This window comes from Culex pipiens, chromosome 2, assembly GCF_016801865.2.
Source record: "Culex pipiens pallens isolate TS chromosome 2, TS_CPP_V2, whole genome shotgun sequence".
Classification (NCBI taxonomy): domain Eukaryota; kingdom Metazoa; phylum Arthropoda; class Insecta; order Diptera; family Culicidae; genus Culex; species Culex pipiens.
In genome coordinates, this window is record NC_068938.1 from 104,432,728 (window position 1) to 104,460,020 (window position 27,293).

The following is a 27,293-nucleotide window of genomic DNA, read 5'->3' on the forward strand; positions in this document are numbered from 1 at the left end:
TCTATCTCATCACCATTTCAGACTGCAAATTATTGAAAAACACCTCTTTTTTCGCATGTTCAAAAATTTAAGGGGTCGTACAGCCCCTCCGTCACGAGAAATCAAAAATGGACCTCGGATTCGTGATCAGGGACAAAAGTTACCCCTTAGGACAAATTTTCACGCAAATCGAAGAGGAGTCGGGGCAACTTCTGTGTGAGTTGGCGGAGAATTACCCACGTAGGTATAAATCTCCCACGGGTGTGTTCGATTTATAATATTTTGCTTCCTCCATACCGTGTAGTGTAGTCATCAATGAGACACTTTTGGTTTTCAACTTTCAATGATTTTTGTATTTTTTTCATCAGCGTCTTAAAATGAGCATTTTGTTGAATTTTCATTCTATTACATCGTTTTAACAATGATCAACATATGAGAATGATCCGGCCTCTACAGCAAAAGTATTTCTATTGTCTCATTGCAGGAACAATAAGACACTCTAAGAAAATCAATACTTTTCTAGCTAAACATCATGTTTTTGTGTTGTATCATTTCAGGTGACATATATTGAAAGAACATTGAAGCCCAACACTTTTATTTTTTATTAAAAATGACGAAAGAAATTTGGAAAAATATTAGTTTTTGTGTTAAGGGGTTACATACAAGTAAATCATCAAAAAATGTCAGAAGTTGGTATGAGCACACACTTGAACTTTTTTAAAATCTGTTTTCACGACATTAGAAAAAACATTTGGTTGTATCATTGCCGAGATATAGATATTTGAAGTTAGTAGTTGCAAAATATGAGTGCCACGATATCTCAACACTGCTTTGATCAAACCAGCTCAAAATGTTGGTGAAGACTCGTTAAACCGGTCCCGTGTGCATGACGAAGGCCGATTTTCAAATAATTTACTTGTTAAAAAGATAAAAAAATGTCTATGTTTTTCTTATAAAAAATCGTCAGTGTTGGATTTTTGTATTTTTTAAAAAGCTAAATTTCAAAATCGGACCTCGTCATGCACACGAAATATGTCTTGAAAGGCGCAAGGCAAAATTTTGAACTTTTACTCAGTTTAATCATGAAATATCTTCATGAAACTTTTAGAAGTGATTGAAAATCATCTTTTAAGTGGATTTAATAAATTTTCTGTATTAGAAAATTTTGTGATTTACTACATGTAACCCCTTGATGGCAGCCTACGAGCGAAAATTATTTTTTGTTCATAATTTACTTTTAAACCCCAGAATCAAACATTTCGTCGCTTGTGTGCTATCTTTTGGCACGTCTGCTGTAAAAAGATAGGATGTGTCACAAGATAGCACACAATCGACGATTTAAGAATAACCTTGCAAGGGAGCGTCCATAACAAAAGCCACAATTAAGCAGGCGTGTATCCGGTAGACACGCTTTTCCCCAAAATATGAGCTTGACGACTTGTCAAAGTCATCAGAATCATCAGAATAAAATTATTCGAGGTCAGCAGGGTTGTTAAAATATCAAAATATCAGCTCTCAGCAACTACAATTATCCCGCCTGAATATTCATGCCTCAAATACAACTGCTCTTCTCTCCTTATTGAAACTCTCAGCGCCGAAAATAGCCGAACACGTTTTCGTGTTTACACACTCGCGATTGACATTTTCCTTTTCTCTCTCATTCCCGCTTCCACGATCATCCTACCGTAACAGCGTTTAACCACAAAAACCGCCACAAAACCAATTTCGCAAACGCAGTTTAACGGGACGTCATGCGTGGTCGGCTCCTAATCGCCATCTCGCGTTCTCTCATTGCAGTTTTCGGAGAGATTGAGAGACTCAGTGGTGAGAGCGCATAGTCGAGGAAAAGGGGAGGAGTGATAGAGAGAGAGAATGATATCGCTGGGAATCACGAGACACAAGAAGAGATCTCACAAGCTATAGTGACGGCCGCTATACTCTCGGATATTTTTGGTGCAGAGATAATCAATTGATAGCTTTCTATCACTCATTTGCAACACTGAAGGTCAGTATTCCCGATCATTTCATTTCATTTCATTTATTTCGTTTTTCAATCATTACTTGTGTGAAGTTACTATCCTAAGTTGAGATGTGGTCTGCCATTCCACAGCTGATTAATTCAAAATTTGGATAAGAGTTTGCGGGTGCTTAAAGAATCGAGTAAATCTGCTGAAGGAAAAAAAGTTACAAAATAACTTTCGAAATAGAGTATTTCCAAATTTCGAATTTGATAGCCAAACTGAATTTATACAACAACACCAAAACATTCAATATTATTAAGCAGTGTTTGAAAATCGTCCGCCTTCGTCGTCTACTGCAGGTCAGACAAATTATATCCGGTGATGAAAAAAATAGGCTTTTCCACTCCATCTCAAAACCGGTTCAGAGAGTGGATCGGCTAGTTTCTCTGTTCTTTTATTGCCAAAAAAAAACTTTATGTTTGGCCACATTTTGATGACGCTGTGGATTCTTAGGAACAAGCGATAAATTCATGACCTTTGGTTAGTGATTTTTAATAAGTGTGGGTGATGGCTTTGTATGTTTTGTAGGTTAATTATAATTAACAGACGAAATATAGAAAAATAAATTTAAAATTGTAAACACATTTGGATTTGGTCATCATTAACTGAAAAATGTTATAGTTAAATACCGTTTTTTAATCTAATTCTTTTCCACACAACAAACTAGTATTTATAATTCCATATGTTCCAAAATCCAATCCATGTAATAGGCAACCTTAAGATAAGAACCAGGTAGTCCTTCCCCGCAAGTTTTTCCACCAAACGTAACGATTCCATGCTGGACCATGATATCCCTGGACCGGAAGTTTGTAAGATACTGCAAGGGTCCACCAGAATCGCCGATACAGTGGGCTTCCCCACCGCAGATATCACGATCGTCTAACTTGCCAAGCACGCTGCAAGCGTCAGCAGGCTGCACGGACACGGATACCTTCTGCAGCTCATTCGATGCGACGTTCTTTTCCGTGTGACCCCAACCGGAAACGACCATTTCAGCGTTGTCGGGAAACTTGCGAAGATCCGTTCCTTCAAACGGGAGACAAATGGGGAGCACATCTGGGTGAAAGGAGGGAGGTGATGTAAAAAGTGACAGGAAAGAAATGTTTAGCTGGTGTGGGCGTTGTTAAGTAAAAATTATCATAGAAAAATGTTCTGAAAAAACTTACTGGCACTTTCATCAGTGTTTGCCGGATTGGCTAGCCTAACCAGGGCAATATCGTTCGTCCTCTGTGAGGTACTGTAAAGCGCGTGATGCACCACCGATTCCACCTCCAATTCTTGTAAAGGACCAGCACACTCTCCTGAAATAATGTCACAGTCTTGTTCCGTGGAAGTGTCGTACTCACCAAGTCGAACCGTGGTCCTGGAATGTATCGAAGCAATTGTAACATTGATGATTTCTTGAGAATTACCCACAGATGACGTACACTTTTCGAAAGTACACACAGTGAGCTGCAGTTAGAACGTATCGAGCCGATATTAAACTTCCGCCGCAGATGATATTTCCGCTGGAATCGATCAGCAATGCCATCCATGGAAATTCGTTGTATCTCGTGTTTTGGCCGTTGGCAAGTCGACTGTAGTAGGGATAGTATTTACCGCAGTTGTTCAGAAGTGTGTTTTGCAATTGATATACTTTTGGGTTGCACTCGATGATCTGAAATTCAGAAATGATTTTCAAGTCATACGTACTTATTACTTTAAACTCACGTTCTCATCACTTTTTAGCAGGCACTCGTGCATTGAAGACGTGGTGTTTGATATTTCCCGATTAGATCGAAAAGATAGTGCCTCGTTTTCACCAACCTCCTGTACCGAACTCCAATATAAGAGATTTCCATCACGTGTGCCACAAATCGATTCTGTAAAATTTTTAAGAGAATATTGAATTGACGTTTATGACATGATTTAACATAATAATCAAGGTAATAGTTCGGACGTTCGGAGCAAGGTAACAACTGTTTGCAACATTTTGAACCCTGAGGGCTTTTGTTAATTTGACTTGGTTAACCGCGGTGGATTTTCTTGAAATAATTCGAACTGTCAAAAATCCACCAAAACATCTACCACATTGATCCCACAAAAAACTGTGGTAGAAAAGTATCCACCGGTAGATCCTTTGATGGATTTTTGACAGTTCGAATTATTTCAAGAAAATCCACCGCGGTTAACCGAATCAAATTAAAACAAAAGCCCTCTGATAAATGTCAAAGCTAACGAATAGGTTTTTTGAATGAACCGGTTGTGAATGCATCCTTGGTTCTGCATGTCGCGTGTTCAGTGATTCATCGATGCAAATGAATCCACCGTATCATTGGGGTTTTCTTTCGTATCAGGAACTTGACATAGCTACTGGCATATATTATTGGTTTGTCCAGTAATCAGAATGCATATTCGCTCCACTGATAGTGGGCCATTATCAATAAAACTCGGAAGGAAAATGTCATTTCAGATGACAAATACAACAACTATTTGCTGATCAACTTCCAATACTAAATAAATCAAATAAGCAGAAGTATTTGTTTACAAGCAAGCTGCTCACAGCACGTATTTAATCTGAGTTAAATCTTTGTGTGAACTTTGCGGTTATGGTCAGGATTATTTATGTAATTTACTACCATCGTTAACAAACATTGCTGTACAATTATGCCAAAAATAAGGCGATTTTTTTAAGACAGAAAATTAAAACGTGCAATCGCAAAGTAAAGTTAAAAAGATTTAGCATTCGAAAATAACTTTTGTTTACGGATGAAAGATTATCTTGTGTTTTTTTTTAATTTGCCAAACATAAGCAAACTTTCCCTAAACATATTAGTCAAGGCTAAAAACCCAAAAATAGCATGTCTAACGGCAAATCGTGTAACAGGCCAGGTTTTGATGGATCTAGGCTAAATCGACCCTGCTGAGTCCGAATATCGCGGTCACGAAGCCCGATTCCTTAAGGGAAGCGAGATATTCAAGATGGCGACCAATATGGCGGCTATATAGAGAAGTCAACAATATCACAGTATGAAGGTTGTCGACGTGTCGATTTTAACTAATTTCGGGTCGCTGAACCCGAATATGACCATGAAAATCGGTCACGGCGACCCAGTAGCGTGTAATCCAAGATGGCGTCCAATACGGCGAATAGTGAATCTTCAAGTATTTTTAAACAACATGTAACAGGCTTGTGACCGATCAAATTTAACTAATTTGGGGTCGCTGGACCCGAATATAACCATGAAAATCGGTCACGGCGATCCAGGAGCGTGTAATCCAAGATGGCGTCCAATATGGCGAAGAGAGAATCTTCAAGTATTTTTAAACAAGATGTAACAGGCTTGTGACCGATCAAATTTAACTAATTTGGGGTCGCTGAACTCGAATATGACCATGAAAATTGGTCACGGCGATCCAGGAGCGTGTAATCCAAGATGGCGTCCAATATGGCGAAGAGAGAATCTTCAAGTATTATTAAAAAAGATGTAACAGGATTGTGACCGATCAAATTTAACTAATTTGGGGTCGCTGAACCCGAATATGACCATGAAAAATGGTCACGGCGACCCAGTAGCGTGTAATCCAAGATGGCGTCCAATATGGCGAAGAGAGAATCTTCAAGTATTTTTAAACAACATGTAACAGGCTTGTGACCGATCAAATTTATCTAATTTGGGGTCGCTGAACCCGAATATAACCATGAAAATCGGTCACGGCGATCCAGGAGCGTGTAATCCAAGATGGCGTCCAATATGGCGAATAGTGAATCTTCAAGTATTTTTAAACAATATGTAACAGGCTTGTGACCGATCAAATTTAACTAATTTGGGGTCGCTGAACCCGAATATGACCATGAAAATCGGTCACGGCGATCCAGCAGCGTGTAATCCAAGATAGCGTCCAATATGGCGAATAGTGAATCTTCAAGTATTTTTAAACAACATGTAACAGGCTTGTGACCGATCAAATTTAACTAATTTGGGGTCGCTGAACCCGAATATGACCATGAAAATCGGTCACGGCGACCTAGGAGCGTGTAATCCAAGATGGCGTCCAATATGGCGAAGAGAGAATCTTCAAGTATTTTTAAACAAGATGAAACAGGCTTGTGACCGATCAAATTTAACTAATTTGGGGTCGCTGAACCCGAATATAACCATGAAAAATGGTCACGGCGACCCAGTAGCGTGTAATCCAAGATGGCGTCCAATATGGCGAAGAGAGAATCTTCAAGTATTTTTAAACAACATGTAACAGGCTTGTGACCGATCAAATTTAACTAATTTGGGGTCGCTGAACCCGAATATAACCATGAAAATCGGTCACGGCGATCCAGCAGCGTGTAATCCAAGATAGCGTCCAATATGGCGAATAGTGAATCTTCAAGTATTTTTAAACAACATGTAACAGGCTTGTGACCGATCAAATTTAACTAATTTGGGGTCGCTGAACCCGAATATGACCATGAAAATCGGTCACGGCGACCTAGGAGCGTGTAATCCAAGATGGCGTCCAATATGGCGAAGAGAGAATCTTCAAGTATTTTTAAACAAGATGAAACAGGCTTGTGACCGATCAAATTTAACTAATTTGGGGTCGCTGAACCCGAATATAACCATGAAAAATGGTCACGGCGACCCAGTAGCGTGTAATCCAAGATGGCGTCCAATATGGCGAAGAGAGAATCTTCAAGTATTTTTAAACAACATGTAACAGGCTTGTGACCGATCAAATTTAACTAATTTGGGGTCGCTGAACTCGAATATGACCATGAAAATCGGTCACGGCGACCCAGTAGCGTGTAATCCAAGATGGCGTCCAATATGGCGAAGAGAGAATCTTCAAGTATTTTTAAACAATATGTAACAGGCTTGTGACCGATCAAATTTAACTAATTTGGGGTCGCTGAACCCGAATATAACCATGAAAATCGGTCACGACGATCCAGGAGCGTGTAATCCAAGATGGCGTCCAATATGGCCAATAGTGAATCTTCAAGTATTTTTAAACAATATGTAACAGGCTTGTGACCGATCAAATTTACCTAATTTGGGGTCGCTGAACCCGAATATGACCATGAAAATCGGTCACGGCGACCTAGGAGCGTGTAATCCAAGATGGCGTCCAATATGGCGAAGAGAGAATCTTCAAGTATTCGACGCCATCTTGGATTACACGCTCCTGGGTCGCCGTGACAAGCCTGTTACATGTTGTTTAAAAATACTTGAAGATTCTCTCTTCGCCATATTGGACGCCATCTTGGATTACAGGCTGCTGGGTCACCGTGACCGATTTTCATGGTCATATTTGGGTTCAGCGACCCCAAATTAGTTAAATTTGATCGGTCACAAGCCTGTTACATGTTGTTTAAAAATACTTGAAGATTCTCTCTTCGCCATATTGGACGCCATCTTGGATTACAGGCTAATGGGTCACCGTGACCGATTTTCATGGTCATATTCGAGTTCAGCGACCCCAAATTAGTTAAATTTGATCGGTCACAAGCCTGTTTCATCTTGTTTAAAAATACTTGAAGATTCTCTCTTCGCCATATTGGATCACCGTGACCGATTGTCATGGTCATATTCGGGTTCAGCGACCCCAAATTAGTTAAATTTGATCGGTCAAAAGCCTGTTTCATCTTGTTTAAAAATACTTGAAGATTCTCTCTTCGCCATATTGGACGCCATCTTGGATTACACGCTCCTGGATCACCGTGACCGATTTTCATGGTCATATTCGAGTTCAGCGACCCCAAATTAGTTTAATTTGATCGGTCACAAGCCTGTTACATGTTGTTTAAAAATACTTGAAGATTCACTATTCGCTATATTGGACGCCATCTTGGATTACACGCTCCTGGATCACCGTGACCGATTGTCATGGTCATATTCGGGTTCAGCGACCCCAAATTAGTTAAATTTGATCGGTCACAAGCCTGTTTCATCTTGTTTAAAAATACTTGAAGATTCTCTCTTCGCCATATTGGACGCCATCTTGGATTACACGCTACTGGGTCACCGTGACCGATTTTCATGGTCATATTCGAGTTCAGCGACCCCAAATTAGTTAAATTTGATCGGTCACAAGCCTGTTACATGTTGTTTAAAAATACTTGAAGATTCTCTCTTCGCCATATTGGACGCCATCTTGGATTACACGCTACTGGGTCGCCGTGACCAATTTTTATGGTCGTATTCGGGTTCGGCGACCCCAAATTAGTTAAATTTGATCGGTCACAAGCCTGTTACATGTTGTTTAAAAATACTTGAAGATTCACTATTCGCCATATTGGACGCCATCTTGGATTACACGCTGCTGGATCGCCGTGACCGATTTTCATGGTCATATTCGGGTTCAGCGACCCCAAATTAGTTAAATTTGATCGGTCACAAGCCTGTTACATCTTGTTTAAAAATACTTGAAGATTCACTATTCGCCATATTGGACGCCATCTTGGATTACACGCTACTGGGTCGCCGTGACCGATTTTCATGGTCATATTCGGGTTCAGCGACCCCAAATTAGTTAAATTTGATCGGTCACAAGCCTGTTACATGTTGTTTAAAAATACTTGAAGATTCACTATTCGCCATATTGGACGCCATCTTGGATTACACGCTCCTGGATCGCCGTGACCGATTTTCATGGTCATATTCGAGTTCAGCGACCCCAAATTAGTTAAATTTGATCGGTCACAAGCCTGTTACATCTTGTTTAAAAATACTTGAAGATTCTCTCTTCGCCATATTGGACGCCATCTTGGATTACACGCTGCTGGATCGCCGTGACCGATTTTCATGGTCATATTCGGGTTCAGCGACCCCAAATTAGTTAAATTTGATCGGTCACAAGCCTGTTACATCTTGTTTAAAAATACTTGAAGATTCTCTCTTCGCCATATTGGACGTCATCTTGGATTACACGCTCCTGGATCACCGTGACCGATTTTCATGGTCATATTCGAGTTCAGCGACCCCAAATTAGTTAAATTTGATCGGTCACAAGCCTGTTACATGTTGTTTAAAAATACTTGAAGATTCACTATTCGCCATATTGGACGCCATCTTGGATTACACGCTGCTGGATCGCCGTGACCGATTTTCATGGTCATATTCGGTCACAAGCCTGTTACATATTGGACGCCATCTTGGATTACACGCTGCTGGATCGCCGTGACCGATTTTCATGGTCATATTCGAGTTCAGCGACCCCAAATTAGTTAAATTTGATCGGTCCAAGCCTGTTACATGTTGTCTAAAAATACTTGAAGATTCACTATTCGCTATATTGGACGCCATCTTGGATTACACGCTGCTGGATCGCCGTGACCGATTTTCATGGTCATATTCGAGTTCAGCGACCCCAAATTAGTTAAATTTGATCGGTCACAAGCCTGTTACATGTTGTTTAAAAATACTTGAAGATTCTCTCTTCGCCATATTGGACGCCATCTTGGATTACACGCTACTGGGTCGCCGTGACCGATTTTCATGGTCGTATTCGGGTTCGGCGAACCCAAATTAGTTAAATTTGATCGGTCACAAGCCTGTTACATGTTGTTTAAAAATACTTGAAGATTCACTATTCGCCACATTGGACGCCATCTTGGATTACACGCTGCTGGATCGCCGTGACCGATTTTCATGGTCATATTCGGGTTCAGTGACCCCAAATTAGTTAAATTTGATCGGTCACAAGCCTGTTACATGTTGTTTAAAAATACTTGAAGATTCACTATTCGCCATATTGGACGCCATATTGGATTACACGCTCCTGGATCGCCGTGACCGATTTTCATGGTCATATTCGGGTTCAGCGACCCTAAATTAGTTAAATTTGATCGGTCACAAGCCTGTTACATGTTGTTTAACAATACTTGAAGATTCACTATTCGCCATATTGGACGCCATCTTGGATTACACGCTCCTGGATCGCCGTGACCGATTTTCATGGTCATATTCGGGTTCAGCGACCCCAAATTAGTTAAATTTGATCGGTCACAAGCCTGTTACATGTTGTTTAAAAATACTTGAAGATTCACTATTCGCCATATTGGACGCCATCTTGGATTACACGCTACTGAGTCGCCGTGACCGATTTTCATGGTCATATTCGGGTTCAGCGGCCCAAAATTAGTTAAAATCGACACGTCAACAACCTTTATACTGTGATATTGTTAACTTCTCTTTATAGCCGCCATATTGGTCGCCATCTTGAATATCTCGCTTCCCTTAAGGAATTCGGCTTCGTGACCGCGATTTTCGGACTCAGCGGGGTCGATTTAGTCTAGATCCATCAAAACCTGGCCTGTTACATGATTTGCCGTTAGACACACGAAAATGAGCCCTTTTTCGATTTCGTGCCTTGACTATATTATTAAATGTTTAAATGTTATTCTTAGCAGTTTTTTAAGTAATTTAGCATTTTTTTGTAATTCAATTTTTCTGTTTTCGTTAAATCTCACCTAGTGTAAAACCCGATTTAATATCACCAGAGGTGAAATAGAGCCTTTCTTAAAAAATGATGAAACTCCGGAAAATATATTGGTGCAATTATTTTTTCAGAAACATAATGATACCACCCAGTGAGAATTTGACCTAAAGCTTCAAATCTTTTTAGACACTTTCACGGGCAGCGTAAAATGCGCAAGCGTAAATGTGCTGGCGTTTATGTTTCGACTTAACGACTTGTCGATCTTTCGAGCGAGAACGAACCGGGACTTCAGTATATGATTCTGTATAAAACCAAAAATTTAATAGGAAATAATAGGGTAAAAATAAGACGTAAATCACTAATATGGATATCTCTGGAAATACATTTTGGAAAAGCTTCAAATTTTGGGCCCAAGCAGTTTATGGCGCATGTTTTCGAATGGCTTTTTGTTTGAAACTGAATTCTTTTAATTTAATAGTGTTATCTGTAAAATAATCCAAAAAATACCTCTAAAAATGTCTTTGACCTCATTTACTGGTCGAAAATTGTGAATCGAAAAATAAAATGTTCGTCTCCGACCACACGGCAAAAATTCTAAAATATAAAAATTGTGGGTTTTACGAGTGTTTTTCCAATGATGGAAGACACCAATTTTTAAGAGCGGATACAGACATCGCACAAGTATTTCAGAAAAAGAGCTCTCAAAAATCAGACTTTGAGTTCCGGGTTTCGGGCCAAAATTCAATCGAAAGAGCGCATCTAAACCTTCAATTTAGTAATAGGATTTTTTTCCTGGGACAAATCCTCGCCGTGCACGATTTTTTTAAGATTTCTGAGAAAAGCGTTTTTCCAAAAGCAAACCTTAAACCTTTCTTTTGTAACAAAGGCAAAAAATGATTAAATCCAATGATAACTGATAATGCTGTAGCTGAAAGGATCTCCATAACTCTACACTAGTTTTTAAGTAAATTGCTAGTACAAGCAATAAACAGGAATTGAGTTGAAAATTAATTGTTATTCAACCGATATTTTTAGATTCAGAGAATTTTTACGATTTCGTGGACAGCTTAAAAGTCGAGAAATTCTGGCATGCATTGATAACAATATAAATTTAACAAAAACGTTTACTAAAAATATAAATTTTTATTGAAAAAATGTGAACAAACGATTGTCACCTTTTTTTTTGTTTGTTTTCGCGTTTTAAATTAATTTTGCTACTTTTAAACTTTTAAAACTAGTTACGCTCCGGGATTTTTAAAGGGTTCATTTATTTTATTTTATTTATTTTGTTGCTTAAGCATTACTTTTGTTACTATCCTAAATTGAGATGTGGACTACCTTTGAACAACTCAATAATTCAAAGTTGGGAACAAAACAAAAAAACAATAAAGCTGATTTAAAAATCCATTTTAAATCCTTTGCGGTCTTAAAAGGGTCATTGTAATCAGAAAAATAATCTTTATCGTTGTGAACAATAATATCACAAATTCAAGCTTAATTTTTCCCTTTCAGCTCGTTAAAAAACTGAATCGAAGTAAAACTTCTATGTATTTTCTTTCGCCAGTTTTTTTCGCATAAAAAAAATAATTTCAAGAGTAGATTTCTAAAAAAATATTGAGAATTAAAGCTTTAAAATATTATTTTAATCTTCAAAATTAGCCCTTTCTGGAAACCCCGACAAATCTGGGAAAAAATTACTTAGCTTGGATACTTAATATATAATTGATTGTACAAAAATCATTCCGGTTGTTTAACATAAGTTTTTATAGTTTTTTTTTATTTTCCACGCTCTGTGAAATTTTGTGTTTTCAGATAGTGGTCCCCGTACAAAATTTCATTTTTTTAGCGTAAAAGTTCAAGATGGTATGTCAGAGACATAACCGAAAGACATAGGACAGTACAGGGCCTTAAATTTTTATTAAGATTGCTGATGTTTTCGGATTGATAGTGAAATGTAAAACCAGATTATTTTATTTTGCTTGATTGGAAGATTGCAGAATAACTCTTTCGTGAATGTTTTGGTGGTCCTGAAAAGGACCGTTTAATTTTTGCCCTGGAATAAAGAAATTAGATTAGGCTTGATCCTGGCTGGGTCCATCAGCGGTGTTCCAAGAGGGCGGGGGGATGGTTTCCTGTTAATAAACAATTGATGATGGTTGACTGAATAATTAAATACGTGAAATATATGAATAAAGTGGGAAGGAGACGGCGTGGCTGGAAGGGGGAGGGAAAGAAGGGAGGGGGGGGGCGGTTGTTTGGTAGGTTTTAGTGTGTAGTACAGTATGTTTTCGGATAGATAGTGAAATGTAAAACCAGATTATTTTATTTTGCTTGATAGAATTGTTGCAGAGTAACTCTTTCGTGAATATTTTGGTGGTCCTGAAAAGGACCGTTTAATTTTTGCCCTGGAATGAAGAAATGAGATTAGGCTTGATCCTGGCTGGGTCCATCAGCGGTGTTCCAAGAGGGCGGGGGGATGGTTTCCTGTTAATAAACAATTGATGATGGTTGAATGAATCATTAAATAAGTTCAATATATGAATAAAGCGAGAAAGAGAAGGAGTGGGTGGAAGAGGGGAAGGGGCGGTTGTTGGGTAGGTTTTAGTGTGTAGTACAATATTGTTCTGCTTCTTAAAGTAATATTTACATTTCATTTGGTTCCTGATGTAGTGATGTTAATGTTTGGGGGGAGGGGAGGGGTCAGTGTGTTTAGTTAGTGTTTACAAAAGAATTCTGGTATACTTAAATTAATGAGTTTACAGTTCATTTGTGAGTTTGTGTTAGTGTAGGTGTAACTGGTAATTTACATTTCAATTTCTTCTTGTAAAATCCGATGATAATATCGTCGTGTCCGGCTTTGAACGTTTATGGATCAATGCAACTGAGATGGCTCGGGTTCTTCAGTTCGTAGTACAGACAGCATGGGTCTGTGGTAGGAAAAATAGCATGCATACCGCGAATTGCTCGCCACATGTATGCCTCTGGTAAATGTGAGATCAAGGACCGTTCCACGATTTGTGGTCGTCTGTCTCACGTCGTTAGCTAAGGATAGTTGGAAGTGCTCGCCCATAAACTTAATGAATTCGACATTTTCTCGTTTGGAAACGTCGACATTAAAATCACCGGTTACTACCATTGGCAAACCAGTGCGGGCAGTCTGGAGCAACTTCCGTGCCAAAAACCAACCTTTCTGCTTCAGTGTGGTTCCTGGGATGATGTACACCGAGAACAGCAGTACCTCAGTGCCCATCACATCCACTGTAGCAGCGCAAACGTCACCGTATTTATCTGCCACACCGAAAAGTTCGTCTCGATCTTGACTCACCAATTCGGGAGTATACGGGACTGCCATGCTGGTTTTGGTCGTCGTCTTTCGATAAATTGCCACACCGCCAGATCTTGCGTCATCCCTTTTGGACTGGACAACACAAGTGTAGCCTTCAATCTCGACCGAGGAGTTATCATCCAACCACGTCTCGCTTAGGGCCAAGTAGTCTACACTGGTTAGTATGGAATCGATCGATATATCCTGGTGATGAGCGCTCAAGCTTTGGACGTTGATTGTCATCAGGGTGCATGCTGGTCCACTACTCGCCAACACCTCAGAAAAATCGTCTCCGATCGTTCGATAACGGTTATTCCTCAAGCGCTTGTATTCGTCCCGCAACTCACGCATCGCTGGAGAGTTGTTTGCCTTGGCGTGGTGGAACACAGGCTTTTCCTTAGACGGATCTAGGGAGGGATTGTCCGCGTAGGTCAAGTAGAGTCCTTCCAGCGAAGTAACCCGTGACAAAGCAACGTACACCAGCCTTTGCTCCTGCGAGCGACTGTACTGGTAAACGACCTGGGAGAAAGTTCCACCTTGTGACTTGTGGATTGTCATGGAACAGGCACTCGCAATCGGAAATTGAATCCGTTTGCATTTGATCGTACCTCCAAGAGCGATGTTCACGTGCTGCTTCGTGATGGGGGTCCAATCCTGCTGCAGGAGATGGGGTCGGGCGTTAACGACTGCCTGCGCCTTAGATCTTGCAATGGTTCCGATTTTCTCCGTATCGAATTGCAACCAGAGTCTGTAGATCACTTCTTCGCCGGCGTCGTTTTCCCGCATCTCCACATACTTCAGCTCGCCGATTGCTCCGTTTACCAGATTATCATCGCCATCGATGTTGGTAGTGATCATGTAGGGCTTTCCAATGCAAAAACGAACCATATATGGCAGCCCACTCGTTTGGGCTGTGCTCATTTTATGTAATTTCGTTCGTGCACTGGTTGCCTGAGCGGATGTGCTGTGACCTGTGATCATATCGTCGGCAAGACAGTCCAGACCCTCGAGCCCACTCAACGCTTCTCTGTTGAATCGATCGACATCAACGTTTTGATGGAACAGCCAAACGGCGTTGGGAGCTTCCCGTTGGCAGTCCTCCACTGACTTGAACCGACTCTCGATCAGCGTCTTCTGTTCATCCGTCAGTTTCTTGCCTTCGCCAATCGCGGTGAGGATGGTGGAGAACACCACATCGGTCTGACGCATGACCTGATCCAACTCGTACAGTCGGATGTAATCCCACAGCCAAGATCCACCAATCGAATTCCTCGGAGCCTTATAGATTGGTAAAGCATTGACTGGATTCAGCTGATGTAAATCTCCGGTAAACGTAACGTCCTGGTCAGCGAATGGGTGAAGGTAATCCAAATGAATATCCTGCAAACGTATGTGCATTGTTCTGAAGTTACTTGCGCTAAGCATACTAACTTCATCTACAATGTGGAGCTTCACGTTCCGGAATTCATTTCGGTACGTCTGCAGCCATTCAGGGCTAAGCTTTGAGTCACTCTGGCGCGATATTGCAATGCGGTAGGCACGATGGACCGTAACACCGTCAATGTTAACGGCGGCTTTGCCTGTCGACGCACATGCAATATACGCGTTGTTGCGAGAGTTGTGACCTTGGCTGTACCGGTTATAGGTTTCCATCATCAGACGCAGTGTGAACGTTTTACCACTACCCGCTGGTCCAGTCAGGAAGATCTGCATCGCTGGAATTTCAGGATCAAAGCTCGTCAGTCGATGGATGATGTGGAGGATCAACATGCGCTGCTTCTCGTTAGCCTGCCGCATCCAGGCACAGTAGTCAGCTTTTGGCATGACATTCGAACGTTGTTTCACAATCGCTCGCAGTGCAGAAGTCGGCAGGTTTTCGATGTCATCGTTGTTTGGCTGCATGTCGATGCTCCTCACGTACTCGTTGTGCTTCTCCGTGGCGGCTCTCTCTTGCTCGCCGTCGCCTTCCTGTGCAATTATTCGGAGGTATTCCTCAACGGTCTGCTCCAAATTCAACTCACAATCGTATTCCTTACGTTTCGCGATGAGCTCTGTCTCATGCGAATCGTACAATTGGAGGAATTTGTTCTGGTCCAGCAGGTCGACTCGTTCATTCCGGAACGGCAAAAACAGGAGCACTGCCTCTCGCTTGTACTCGACCATTTCGCTCATCGGGTATCCTCGCCATCGCAGGATTTTGGCAGTGCCTCGCAGCTTGTAGCTGTTTTTGGTGCTTTTCATCGGTGCATACCATGCGACGAAATCAGCCAGGCACACATCCTCCAATCCATCGCGGTCCTCATACTTCTGGACGATGTTTCTGGTCCACACGTCCGTTGAGTCGTCGTCGAGTCCCTCGTTGTCCATCTGCTGGTGTCGCTTCCGGCATCGGGTTCTCTCATTTGGCCACATTGTCGGCACAAATTCGATTTTCCGGCTTGCTTCGGACATTGGTAACCGGAGCAAGATCCACGCTGCTTCCTGTGAGCACATCTCAACACTGTTGAGTACTCTCACGCCCAACTTCTTCAGCAAGCCTTGATAGTCGTAGTCGGGATACTGCTCCTGCAGCTCGAGAAGCTCTCGGTGAAACGCGCTGATGCCTCGATTTGTCTTGTTGACGTAATCAACCAAATAAGAGGCGCACGAGTACTCGTCCATGATGAACTGCAGATCACTGTTGGAGCGAAGTACACCGCCAATCCAAACGTTGAATGGATTCATGTAGAGCTGATTCATCGGACGCTTGAAGAAGAACGCTGGTCGCTGTAGCCATGCACGAATCACTTCGAGGTAGTATTCCTCGGTACACTCACAATCGGCCAGAAAGTCTTCGAGAGTTTCGAAAGTCTTCGTTTCCAGAATCTCACGAAACTCGAGAGCACGTTTCTTCAGTGCAGAACGACGACTGTCATCAGCCGGAAGGGGCACCAATACCCGATCCTCGTTCATCGGCCAGTACGGAATGTTGAAACGACAACGTTTATCGTTGTGTTTGTAACATGTACGTGTGTGAGCGTGCTCTTGCTTCTTGCCAAGCAGTGGTCCCAACCAACGGAAGGCATCGATGGAGCAGAGAGTGTTGATCATTTCAATGGTGGCGGGCATGTCCTCGGAAACGTCCTCACGAGGATCGTTTGCACACCAGAGCATGATGTGGGCATGCGCGCTACCACGTTGTTGAAACTCGATCCGCTTGAAGTAATCCACAACGTAGTATTTACCAAATGGACTGAACCGTTTGGACTTCAAGATGCGCATTATGACGTCAACAAGCTTGTCGATGTATGCAACACACGTCACAGGATCTTCAACGACCAACTTTGCCTTTTGAAACGCGCTTAACTCCGACAGCGGGTCGGCCAATTCAAGGTCATCGTAGTCACTGGACAATTTGTGCAGCACCTTCAACAGTTCTTCCCATTGAGTTTCACTGGCGCTCAAGGTGAGAAACATTGTTGGTTTACCCAACTGTCGAATCATGGCGAAGAGGTCCTGTTTGCGTCCTTGCCAGTACTGCACAGAGTTCGGCATACATTTGAAGAAAGCCAATCCAATCTCCATCATATTCCTCTGGAACTCTGGATCGCTGAGCTGGGCACGTGTGACGTTATCTGTTCCCACAGATTTGAAGTGGCATTTGAGCCCTTCAATCATACGGCAGTATAACACCTTCATGGCCATGGCCAGAATGTGATCTGGACGAGCACCCCGCCTGTCAGCTCGCCTAGCTTCACTGCTCGCCTTGTTGAACACAGTAGCTTGTACGCCTTGCTTGATCGTTGTCGGGAACCCATAGTATATGTCGGGATTACTCAACTCCTCGGCATTCTCATCGTACAAAATACTCGAGGGCATTCGGTTCATGGTAGGGCAAAGCTCCAGGTACATGTCTTCGTTCCACATCGCAGTTTGTTGCATGCTAGCCAACAGCTCGGCTTCATCTTCGATGATATCCAGTGGCATTGCTTCTTCCGCTCGCGAGGGACCCTCCTGTGGATCTGCTCCGAACGCATTCAATCGTTCTTCGTCAAAAGTAATGCCCTCACGTTTATACAACGGAGTAGTTACGAGATATTTGAGCCAAGCATAAACAGTCCCCTTGCAAACCCACCCCGAGTAATGGCTCGATTTGTGTGCAGTGTGCTTCTTGAAGCTCACATTAATCGCACAGTCATTATCAAGATCGCGAGGAAGAACCCGAACCATCTCCTCAACGTCTACCGGCACATTGATCACCTGCCCAATGATACCATAGTTGCCCAAAGCATGACACAGACGACGAATCACCAGAAAGATGAAACGGGGAGAAATCAGCCGCTTGCTGATCATATCCAGTTTGGGAAGACCCGGTGGTATCGGCGGGTAAACAAATCCGTTGCTTTTGGACAGGGTTGGGACCTTTCCACGATTCAAGCTGCTGTTGCAGGTTTGGCACACCATGAAACCTTCGGTTGAATCAAAGTCACCGGCTTGTACCAGTACATTTCCTCCAGCTTCAGTGATGGGCTTCAAGTCGTTCTTGAACCAAAGTCTGTCGCAAACGCTGCACACAGCACCAAACGAGTTCTCAACGAAAAGCTTACGGAACTCAAGAGTGGCCCTGTCGTAGTTCGGTCTGCTTGCATTGCGAGGACCTGGCTCTGTGAAACACGATAGAGTTGACCCAAACCTCGAAAACTTCGCATAAATTTAAAGACCTACCCTGGCTTGCCCCATCTGAAATGCTATCCGACTGACTTGGTGCAGAATTTGATGGCATTTCTAAAAAGTTATTTTGCATGTTTAGTAAATTTTTCACAATAACACAATGTGTTTAACGTCTCACCTTCTTCATCAATCTGCACCACCGGATCATGGAGGCTTATTGCGTCTGCCTCCATGGGCGGAGAAATCCCTAAAAAGTTGCATATATAGTTACTGTGAGAATTTGAAAATTTAAATGAAAAATCGCATAAACTTTGCATTATTCATTATAATTGCACTCTCAGAATTCCCCCTAAAAGGTGCTAAAATCTGTTCACAAAATTGGTATGCCTCTCAAGTTGTCGGTTCGTACTACACTAAAACTAAAACCCCCATTTGCGTTATTTTATTTAGGGACATAAACGAGGAGAGTGCGCACATTGGGAAGCGTTATTTTGTAGTTCAAGTTTGGAGGTTTCTTGTTTTTGAGTTCTGGCACAAATGGTTTTGAGTTTAAATCAGGGTGCGTTAAACTAGGGATCATTTACCGGGGCAGCGTAAAACGGAACTCTAGTGTATTTGATTTTTTTCCTTTCGCTGAAAACTTAAGTTTCAATTTTAAGAATGAACGCAAACCCCAAAAATTATAAGCAAATATTAAACGCAAGCCAACTGGTTCTAACTTCATCAAACATTGATCACGTCAGAACTTACCGTGCACGGGATTTTCCGCTACCAAATTGTCTGCGAGTCCCCGTCCACCACGCCGTCGCCTTCCAGCAACGAAACAATCATCCGTGGTCTCGCCTCCTTGGTCGCTCCGACCGAACGTATTTTGTCCAGTCCGCTTCCTCCTCTCCCGGAGCCGTCTCATACGTTCGGCAGATGTGCTGCCGGACGCATTTGACCCGCCCGGGTTGCCTCCCTCTCGTCCCTGCCTCCTCCGCTTTCCGATGTTAGACACCGACGGTCCAGCACCAGAATCATCCTCCCCGTGCTCTCCACCTCCTTCAGCAGCTCGCTTCCGCCCCATGCGCTCAGCGTTGTCCACTGGCACCGCGGCAGGCTCATCCGCCAGCTGCCTCTCCTCCTCTCTCTGCTCTCGCTTCCGCTTCCGAAAAGCCGCATCGTACACCTTCTTCAAATGCCTCGACATCTTGCCAAGCCAACGTTCAGTAGGGTTTGGAAGCACAAAATGATGTGCGATTAGGTACTTGAATCTTACATCCCAAGAGGGGAAGGCCAATGCTTCGAACCCAATTAGCGTGTAGCATCAAATTTTGTTTACAAAATCTTCAGGGATGCCACTTCGTCATTTTCAACTGTCTGAACAAGTTTGGTGAAAAAGTCTGTGCATGTATGTTTACTTGTCGAAAAGTTCTTCGTCAAAAATCCAAATAAATCAACCTGAACACTATACCAAATGAATCTTTAAATAAATATCATGGCACTGAACAATAAGTTCAGATCAATATTTGCACTAAATATTTGTAAATGGAAACATTACTAAGCATGTGCACCTCAAGTAAGGCGTAAGCTCAAATGTCTGTAACCTCAGACAAATCTGTATATCTGGCTTCCCTGCCGTTGCGGGCATGAGCTGTTTTGAGGTGTCAAACTCGAAGTTTGTTTTGTTAATATTTTCTCCCCCGAAACCACGGTGGTATTTGTGATTTACGGTGAGTTGGACCGGCGGAAGGAACGGCGCGGAAGATAACTCGGCTGGTGCGTGTCGATTCCAATCGCTGCTATCGGCTGGTGCCCGGTCGAGATCCGGAAAGCTTTTTCTGCACCTTTTGGCGCTCCGGCAGGGTATTATAGTAATAGCCACCTAGTTCGTTGGTGTGGAAATGATTGGCAGAGGTGTTGCGTTCACGTGAAATTCAGCGGGTGGAACCGGTTCGCCTACGGAACAACGTCACGGTGGTTCAACGTTTCTCAGATGGAACCGGTCTTCGGATGTTAACGGAATCATTGTCACCGGACTTTTGCCGTCTGCCGCTTCCGTCATGGTGAATATTTGTGGTCCTTTGCAGAGGCACAACCTGATGTAAACAAGAGCCAATCCACATCGGAACATTTAACGGCCGGGTCGCCGGTGCCTTTGCTAAAGAAGCTTTGCATGAGAATAAAGTCGGTCGGAAATATTACCGGTGGTGGTGGGTTCAAGTTCAGCTTAAATTTGTCCAAAACGATCCCTTCGTCAAGACTCACTCGTGGCTGATCCTGTGGGCAAGCGGAAGGCTCGATCTGGACCTGGTACCCGATGCAATCTATCCAAGTCTCAGCGCTGCCGCCAGCGATTCTTGTTCGGCTGGAACTAGACAACGTGATGTCAACCGTGTTTATGGCAAACTACGAAACGTTGAACCACCGTAACGATTTCCGAGACGGTGGTCCGTTTCCACCTGCTCCTGAATCACTATGAACCCCCCGTTTGTGCCGATCAGCTCCACGCTAACGAACTAGATGCAAATACTAAAATGGCCTGCTGGAGCACGAAACAGTGCAGAACAATCTTAAGGATCTCGAAGAGAAGACCAGTCGATATCAGGAACGAAACGTGACTCTATTCTCAACACTTCTTCTTTTACCTATTTGAATTCTCTCTTCAACCTTTATCATAAAGATGTCCCACTTATCCCGCCAACCTCGGAGTGCATAATCCGGCCACGGTCTAGCTTTCTGCTGAGGGTCGAGCTGTCCTACAGGACCATGTAACCTGCCTAACTTCTCAACAAATCAAGCGCGAGGAGCGTGGTCCACTTGTGATGTGGTACAAAAATCAAGAGCTGCTGAATCGCGGAAGCATCGGCATTAGCGTGCTGTTCGTGCCTAACGGACCAGCTGAACTTCATCTACAACGATCATAGCGGTCATGTTTCCGGCTGTGTTCAATTTTCTAACACACCTTCGAACATGGTTACCATTGGACTGCACCACGTCTCGCAGGATATGCTGAACCAGATTTGCCCCGACGAGCACGATTAGGCTGATGCTGGAGAAGATTACTCTATCATATAAGGTATGTTTCAAGAGTCGTTTTTTAAATTTTTCCGTAGAACCAAACCATTTAATCTGATTCTTTCCCTTAGAACACAGTCGTCGATTTCGCCGAATGCCTGCGCCACCCACACCACCTTGAGATTATGCTCACGTGAATCAACAACTAGATGTTCTTATCAGCGAAACTGCAACACTGCAGTTCAGCACATAGAACTTCGCATCGAAAAGCAATTATGTATGAAAATTATGATTATTTTAAAAAATACAAATAAATTGTTTAAATAAGCTGGTGCAAACATAAGAGGTGGATTCGTGAAGCTGGGAATAAGAATTTGGTTTCGGTCGTGCCAAGTTGGCTCGATTTTTCTCACTGGGTTAAATGAATTTTTGTTCAAGAAAATAGGCATTTCGATGCCTCTTTGCTCTCTTATGCTAACTAGATAGGAAAACCAGCAAGCTTAGTACAAGAGAGCACAGAGGCATCGATTTAGAGATTACACAGAGGCATCGATTAGATTAAATTAAATTTGCTGTCTACTGATAACTAAAAGTCGAGAATTTTTGAGACTGTTTCGTGACAATTTGAATGGCCCAGAAAAGGGCCGTTTGTTTTAAGATTTGTGTGTGCGATGCCGGTTTAGGCCCACATTAATCCTTGGTATGGATCGCACACAGGTTCGTGTCCTCAAATAGCCCAACCAAGTAGGCTTCGCTCGGTTCCTGCCTCTCGAAGTCCTGGGCTATTTCACGCACCAGCCGCCGGAAGGGCAATCGTTAGCATCCCGATGAGACTTTCTCTGGTGGCCCGCGTTCTCTTGCGGGCTGCCTTCGTGGCGAGCTGCTAACGCGGGGACTTTGCTCCGGTGGACTTGCGAGCGGTTTGCTTGGTACGGTTTGTCATGACTTGCTGCTGCTGCTGCCGCTACTACGATAATTGTTGAATGGGGAATGAGGAGAAAAATTTATAGAAACGCCTTTTTATAACTTCACGACGAGGTGAGCATCCGTCCACTTCCAGTGAGAGATAAAAACTGAGAGAACAATTAAGGGGAGGTAGCGCAAGAAGCCATATATAAGAAAATGACAAGTTTTCATTTTTTTCAATCATTCCCCAACTATCGGACGAGCCACAACGCAGCAAGGAGCTGACTCGATATGACTCGACGTGGCCGGGTAGGCAAATGGGATCGAAGAGAAGGCGCTAAGCGGCATCGTAAGGTTCTTCGCGGCAACATCCAGGGCATCAAGCTGGCCACTCTCCGTCTGGCAACAAGGTGGCGTGAAGCGCAAATCTGGACTGGTCTTCGAGGAAAGACGGGGTGTGCTGAAGGTGTTTCTAAGAGAAGACCGTCATGGCCATGGACGGAGCAATTCAATACAAAACGGCCCTTTTCAGGGCCACAAAATCTATCACGAAAGAGTTTATCGTCATTCACGCAAAAGCTACTTTATTATCTCAATTTCCATACAAACAACCCCCCCCCCCTCCCCCTCCAAGGTGTCCACGTGGTTTATTTATGTCCAATATCCTAGCTGAAGCAATCTAGATTGGTATTTTTTCGGTTCTGACCTGGAACCGTGCTGCTTCGTTTAGCAGCATTCCTCCCTAAAGCAATGTTTCAATGTTTTAAATTATTCAGCTCCTCGTCCTTCCGAGTGGCGTGGAATGATTTGCGTCTTCTTGTTGTGAGTAGCATTCGCAGCGAACTCGAGAATTTCCATCTTCAGTCAGACAGAAACAAGATCATCCTCAGTTTCCTGGCTGACCCGGCTGTGCAGCCTGGGGCCGTGACCAATTACACGAGCCCGTAGTAGATTCGTTCTACTAATTCATACAACAAATTTCACAGTCTATGTGGTTAAGCGATTATACTCCGATGTCTAAAAGATGTCTCCGCTTGCGATTTTGCTCGTCCCCGGGTGTATCTGTTGTTGGTTGCCGTCTCTGATAGCATTTTCAGGGGACGATTTTAGATACATCAATCGAACATCCGTGGAAGGGAAACTCGACGCATCGAACCCAATCAGCGTGTACCATCAAACGGGAGTGTGCGCGTGTGTGTGTGAACCCGAATTTTGGCACTTTTCTACGGCATTCGCACACAATTTGCCTTCTTCGTTATTGCTCTCCGACTCTCTCTCTCTCTCTCTCTCTCTCTCTGAAAAAAATAAAGTTGATTTTCTGGGCAAAGGTTATCCATAATCATAGAAAGCAAGAAATATTTTTCGCGACAAAACTTGCAAGTTTGGCTCGCTTTGTATGCGTTTGTGTGTTTGTGAGAGAGTGTGAGTGCGCAGGCAAAGTTTGTCCACAGTCTAGAAAGCAAGAATGATTCTTTCGGGACCAGTTTGGTGGCCTTGAAAAAGGCCGTTTGTTTGAAAATTTGTCCTTTGGTTTACTTCCCCAGCAATCCAATCCGATGAGTGATGCAAGCGTTTTCCAATCCTGTTGCTTTCCCCGCGATGCCCGTCAACAGCTATCGAGTGGGCAGTAGAATTATTGCGGCTGAAATCCTTCTTCAGCAAGAGAGAATTTGCGTTGCTGCTGCTGGTAGATGTTCACCCGTCCGCGGCTCAGAAATTATGAGCCGACCCGAGTTGTTCAGCATCTCCGTGGCAACTAAGTGGAGTGGAGAGGGTAGCACGTACTTTTATACTTCTACCTCGCCTCTATTTCCCCTCTTTTAACGATCGTCGACGGCCACCGCTGCTGCGGTGATTTTCCCCTCAAAATCGTTCGTTTTGTTTGCAAATTTCAAGCATTTTAAAATTGAATTGTTTGAATAGTTATACTATTGCGCCAATACTGAAAATTTTATAGAAAATTGCTGAATGTTTTCCGAATCGAATGGTCCAAAAATTGTGTAATTTCAATGTGTCTGGATAAAGATATTATCGTTTGAAATAACGTTCGCAAAATGTGACGCTTGGGATCGAAATTTTGAACTGGCCCCCCAGTATAGTAAATAAAGACATAGTCCTATGTCAAAAAATCACTAAGATTAGATATTTTGTATTTTGATTCTTAAAGGAGAAAGAGGCCTTAACATTAAATAATGAATGTTGTCAAAGAAAAAAAGTTGTGCTAAGGTTTTTTTCTCTTGAAAGATTTGTTTTATTTCTCGTTCTAGTCAATTGGTTAACTACATAATCTATAGTATCTTCAGTCAATTGATGTTTGCAAAATGTACCTTTACTGTTTAGTAAATCACTTAAAAATAAAATGTCGACATTGTATTACTTAGTTGCATTGTAAATATAGCTATCAATCATTCCGAATGGTTCAGAATCCAATCGATATAGTAGGAAACTTTAAGGAAAACTCCCGTCGCACCACTGCCACCAAATGTTGCTATTCCGTACTGAATTACTCCAGTGTTATCCTTGTTGAGAGAATGCAGCACAGCACCACTTTCGATGGAACTACCATCATTGAGATCTACGCACAAGTTGCGGTCATCTAGTTGAGCTGATGTATTTTTCTTACACTTTCTCTTCTCTAAAAAGGACACAGTTCTGGATATTTCTCGGCGTGTCTCGAAGTTACTTCCGGTTAGGCGCAATTCCATGCTATTTCCAGAATTCAGTGTCGCATTTGCAAGTGGAAGACAGATTGGTCGAACAACTAGAACAAGTAAGAAAACTGATTTTTAGCTGATCTTTGCCTGACATATGTTTACCATACTAACAGCTGGATCTTATGTTGGCTGCTTGTTTGAGTATTACTAGGGCTATATCATTCGTCATTTTACTTGAATCATAAAATTCATGTATAACAGCGCTTTTCATCTGAATGGTTTGAACGCGACCCTCACATTTGTCGCAGTTATGTTGTCCTAAACGAACGGAAGCACTAAAAGTATCAATATTTAGCAATTGAAATTTTGTGTTGAAATTTAGACTCACATTTCCTTCAATGCGCAATGTGCTGAAGTCAGGACATGCCAGTCCGATATAAGAGTTCCATCGCAGACGATATTTCCGCTGGAATCTATTAGTTGAGCAAGCCACGAATCATTCACATTGTTCGATCGAAATTGACTTTGAGCACAGCAATAGCCTTGCAGTTTTGCCAGAGTAAGCTTGGTTGGCTGTTTTTGACATGCCACAGTTATGTTTCTCTGGAAAATAGAATGTGCAATTATTTCTTCTTCATATCGCAACATTTCAGATTACCTTCTCTGAATATTCGATCGAACAACTCATTTCAAGGAACTCAGATGAATTTATTTCACATGTTCTTTGTAGAGTTTCCCATTTCAATTGCATGCGAGTATTGTTAGTATTTGTTTCAATACTGGCATTTTGCTGTTCTGTTTGAGGTAACACTGAAACCGTACAAAAATACCGAATAAAGTAATGTAATTAACCCTTAATTTGAATGAATGAAGGATAATATTTTAAAGAGTTTTTAAAGTCTTTGTCTATTGTCTATTAAAACAAAACAAAATAAAACATTTTTAGGAAAAAAACGTCTGATTAAAACATTGATAGCATTAATATGGGTAATTCTCCGCCAACTCACACAGCAGTTGCCTCGACCCTTCTTCGATTTTCGTGAAACTTTGTCATAAGGGGTAAATTTTGTTTCTGATTACGAATCCGAGCTCCATTTTTTTTATCTCGTGACAGATGGGCGGTACGGCCCCTTCCATTTTTGAACAGTCGAAAAAAGACGTATTTTTCAATAATTTGCAGCCTAAAATTGTGATGGTTTGGAAATTGGCTTTGATAAAAATTGGACGCCAGATTTGATGGCGTGCTCAGAATTTCAATAAAATATATTTTTCAAAAAAAAAAATTCAAAAGTAATTTAGAAAATTTAGACTTTTTCGCTACTCAACTGTAAAAAAATGGCACATGCCATTTTAGGGGAAATTTAAACTTCTTTTTGAATTTGCAATAACCCAGAAGGGTCTTTTTTATTTAGAACAAAATGTTTCATTTTAAAATTTCGTATTTTTGTAATTTTTCAGGGTTATTTTTAAGAGTGTAACAATGTTCTACAAAGTTGTAGAACAGACAATAACAAACATTTTGATGTATAAATTATATGGGGTTTGCTTGTGACCTTCTATCGGATGGGGAAGTAAAACGTCGGTCCATTTGCGTAAAAGAGGTTTTGGGTGACTCACCACACATAACCTTCGGACGCCTAGAAATAAGCAGAAACTTGCAACAGAGACCACAAAAGACCAAGGGGTCGTTAAATTGGATTGCTTTCCTTTTTATTTTGCTTGTGACCATCACAAGTTATCGCGGTTATCCGAAAAAAGTTATGAAAGTTATGTTTTATGTTTCTCTTTGTTTCGTCGTTCGTGTCTGTTGCGGGTGACCTTGAACGGCCATGATCACTACGAATAACTTTTAAATTGTTTGAAACAGTTTCTAATATTATCTTTGACTTTTATTAAAATATTTAGCAAGAAAATTTACCTTTTTGAACCGGTTTGCGTAATTTTCGGATCAAAATTATTCAAAACAAGCAAAAAAGAACTGTGGCAAGCATTGCGAGACTACGATACAAAAGTATAAAATCTCCCCCGCATAACTAATATTCAGAGTTTCTGGTTTATCAATGTCACTATAATTTGCCTTGTTGGTTTTTGTAGAAATTTATCAAAGTTCCCCACACCCATTTTAATATGCTAAAAACTGTTTCCTTACACGATTCGAGTACAATCCAAACCCTCAACATACCTTGTCCAGAACACCACAGTTTGATCACCAGTCCGAAAAGAACAAAAATAATCACAGTCAGTACACAAATCACTCCGACCAGTGTTTGCCGGCATTTCAGCCCAAGCTCAGGCTGTTGAGTTGATGGCGCTTCATTAGAATTTCCCCGAGAATTAGCT

General features: G+C 42.1%; 3 protein-coding genes, 1 long non-coding RNA gene and 1 pseudogene across 4 annotated transcripts in view; 1 reads left to right on the top strand and 4 right to left on the bottom strand.

Annotated features, from left to right (window-relative positions):
• The window catches only part of LOC120427994 (alpha-ketoglutarate-dependent dioxygenase alkB homolog 4), a 284,866-nt gene that overhangs the window by 41,815 nt on the left and 215,758 nt on the right, over window positions 1-27,293 (top strand). The window lies entirely within an intron of this gene.
• Window positions 2,616-3,743, bottom strand: LOC120428090 (phenoloxidase-activating factor 3-like). The gene is made up of 3 exons (XM_052706954.1): window positions 3,711-3,743; window positions 3,167-3,452; window positions 2,616-3,056 (listed from the first exon to the last, which is right to left on the bottom strand). The coding sequence occupies exons 1-3, from the start codon at window positions 3,741-3,743 to the stop codon at window positions 2,671-2,673; spliced, it is 705 nt and encodes a 234-aa protein (XP_052562914.1). The 3' UTR covers window positions 2,616-2,670.
• Window positions 13,284-20,147, bottom strand: LOC120428083 (uncharacterized). The gene is made up of 5 exons (XM_039593066.2): window positions 19,144-20,147; window positions 18,572-18,640; window positions 18,448-18,507; window positions 13,605-18,386; window positions 13,284-13,345 (listed from the first exon to the last, which is right to left on the bottom strand). The coding sequence occupies exons 1-5, from the start codon at window positions 19,583-19,585 to the stop codon at window positions 13,284-13,286; spliced, it is 5,415 nt and encodes a 1,804-aa protein (XP_039449000.1). The 5' UTR covers window positions 19,586-20,147.
• LOC128092876 (histone H3, embryonic-like) lies at window positions 21,892-22,427 on the bottom strand (annotated as a pseudogene).
• Window positions 25,348-27,277, bottom strand: LOC128092877 (uncharacterized). The gene is made up of 3 exons (XR_008212061.1): window positions 27,136-27,277; window positions 25,612-25,763; window positions 25,348-25,556 (listed from the first exon to the last, which is right to left on the bottom strand). It is a non-coding gene; the product is annotated as an uncharacterized LOC128092877 (long non-coding RNA).

What these genes read in the sequence shown, in the direction of transcription:
- LOC120428090 (XM_052706954.1), bottom strand. Translation starts at nt 3,743, where the DNA reads ATGCACGAGTGCCTGCTAAAAAGTGATGAGAAC. An exon ending in TGCTAAAAAGTGATGAGAAC is followed by an intron (nt 3,453 to 3,710) that starts GTGAGTTTAAAG and finishes TTCTAACTGCAG; the next exon opens with CTCACTGTGTGTACTTTCGA. An exon ending in AAACACTGATGAAAGTGCCA is followed by an intron (nt 3,057 to 3,166) that starts GTAAGTTTTTTC and finishes CCTTTCACCCAG; the next exon opens with ATGTGCTCCCCATTTGTCTC.
- LOC120428083 (XM_039593066.2), bottom strand. Translation starts at nt 19,585, where the DNA reads ATGTCGAGGCATTTGAAGAAGGTGTACGATGCGGCTTTTCGGAAGCGG. An exon ending in GGTGCAGATTGATGAAGAAG is followed by an intron (nt 18,508 to 18,571) that starts GTGAGACGTTAA and finishes ATAACTTTTTAG; the next exon opens with AAATGCCATCAAATTCTGCA. An exon ending in TTCAGATGGGGCAAGCCAGG is followed by an intron (nt 18,387 to 18,447) that starts GTAGGTCTTTAA and finishes CGTGTTTCACAG; the next exon opens with AGCCAGGTCCTCGCAATGCA.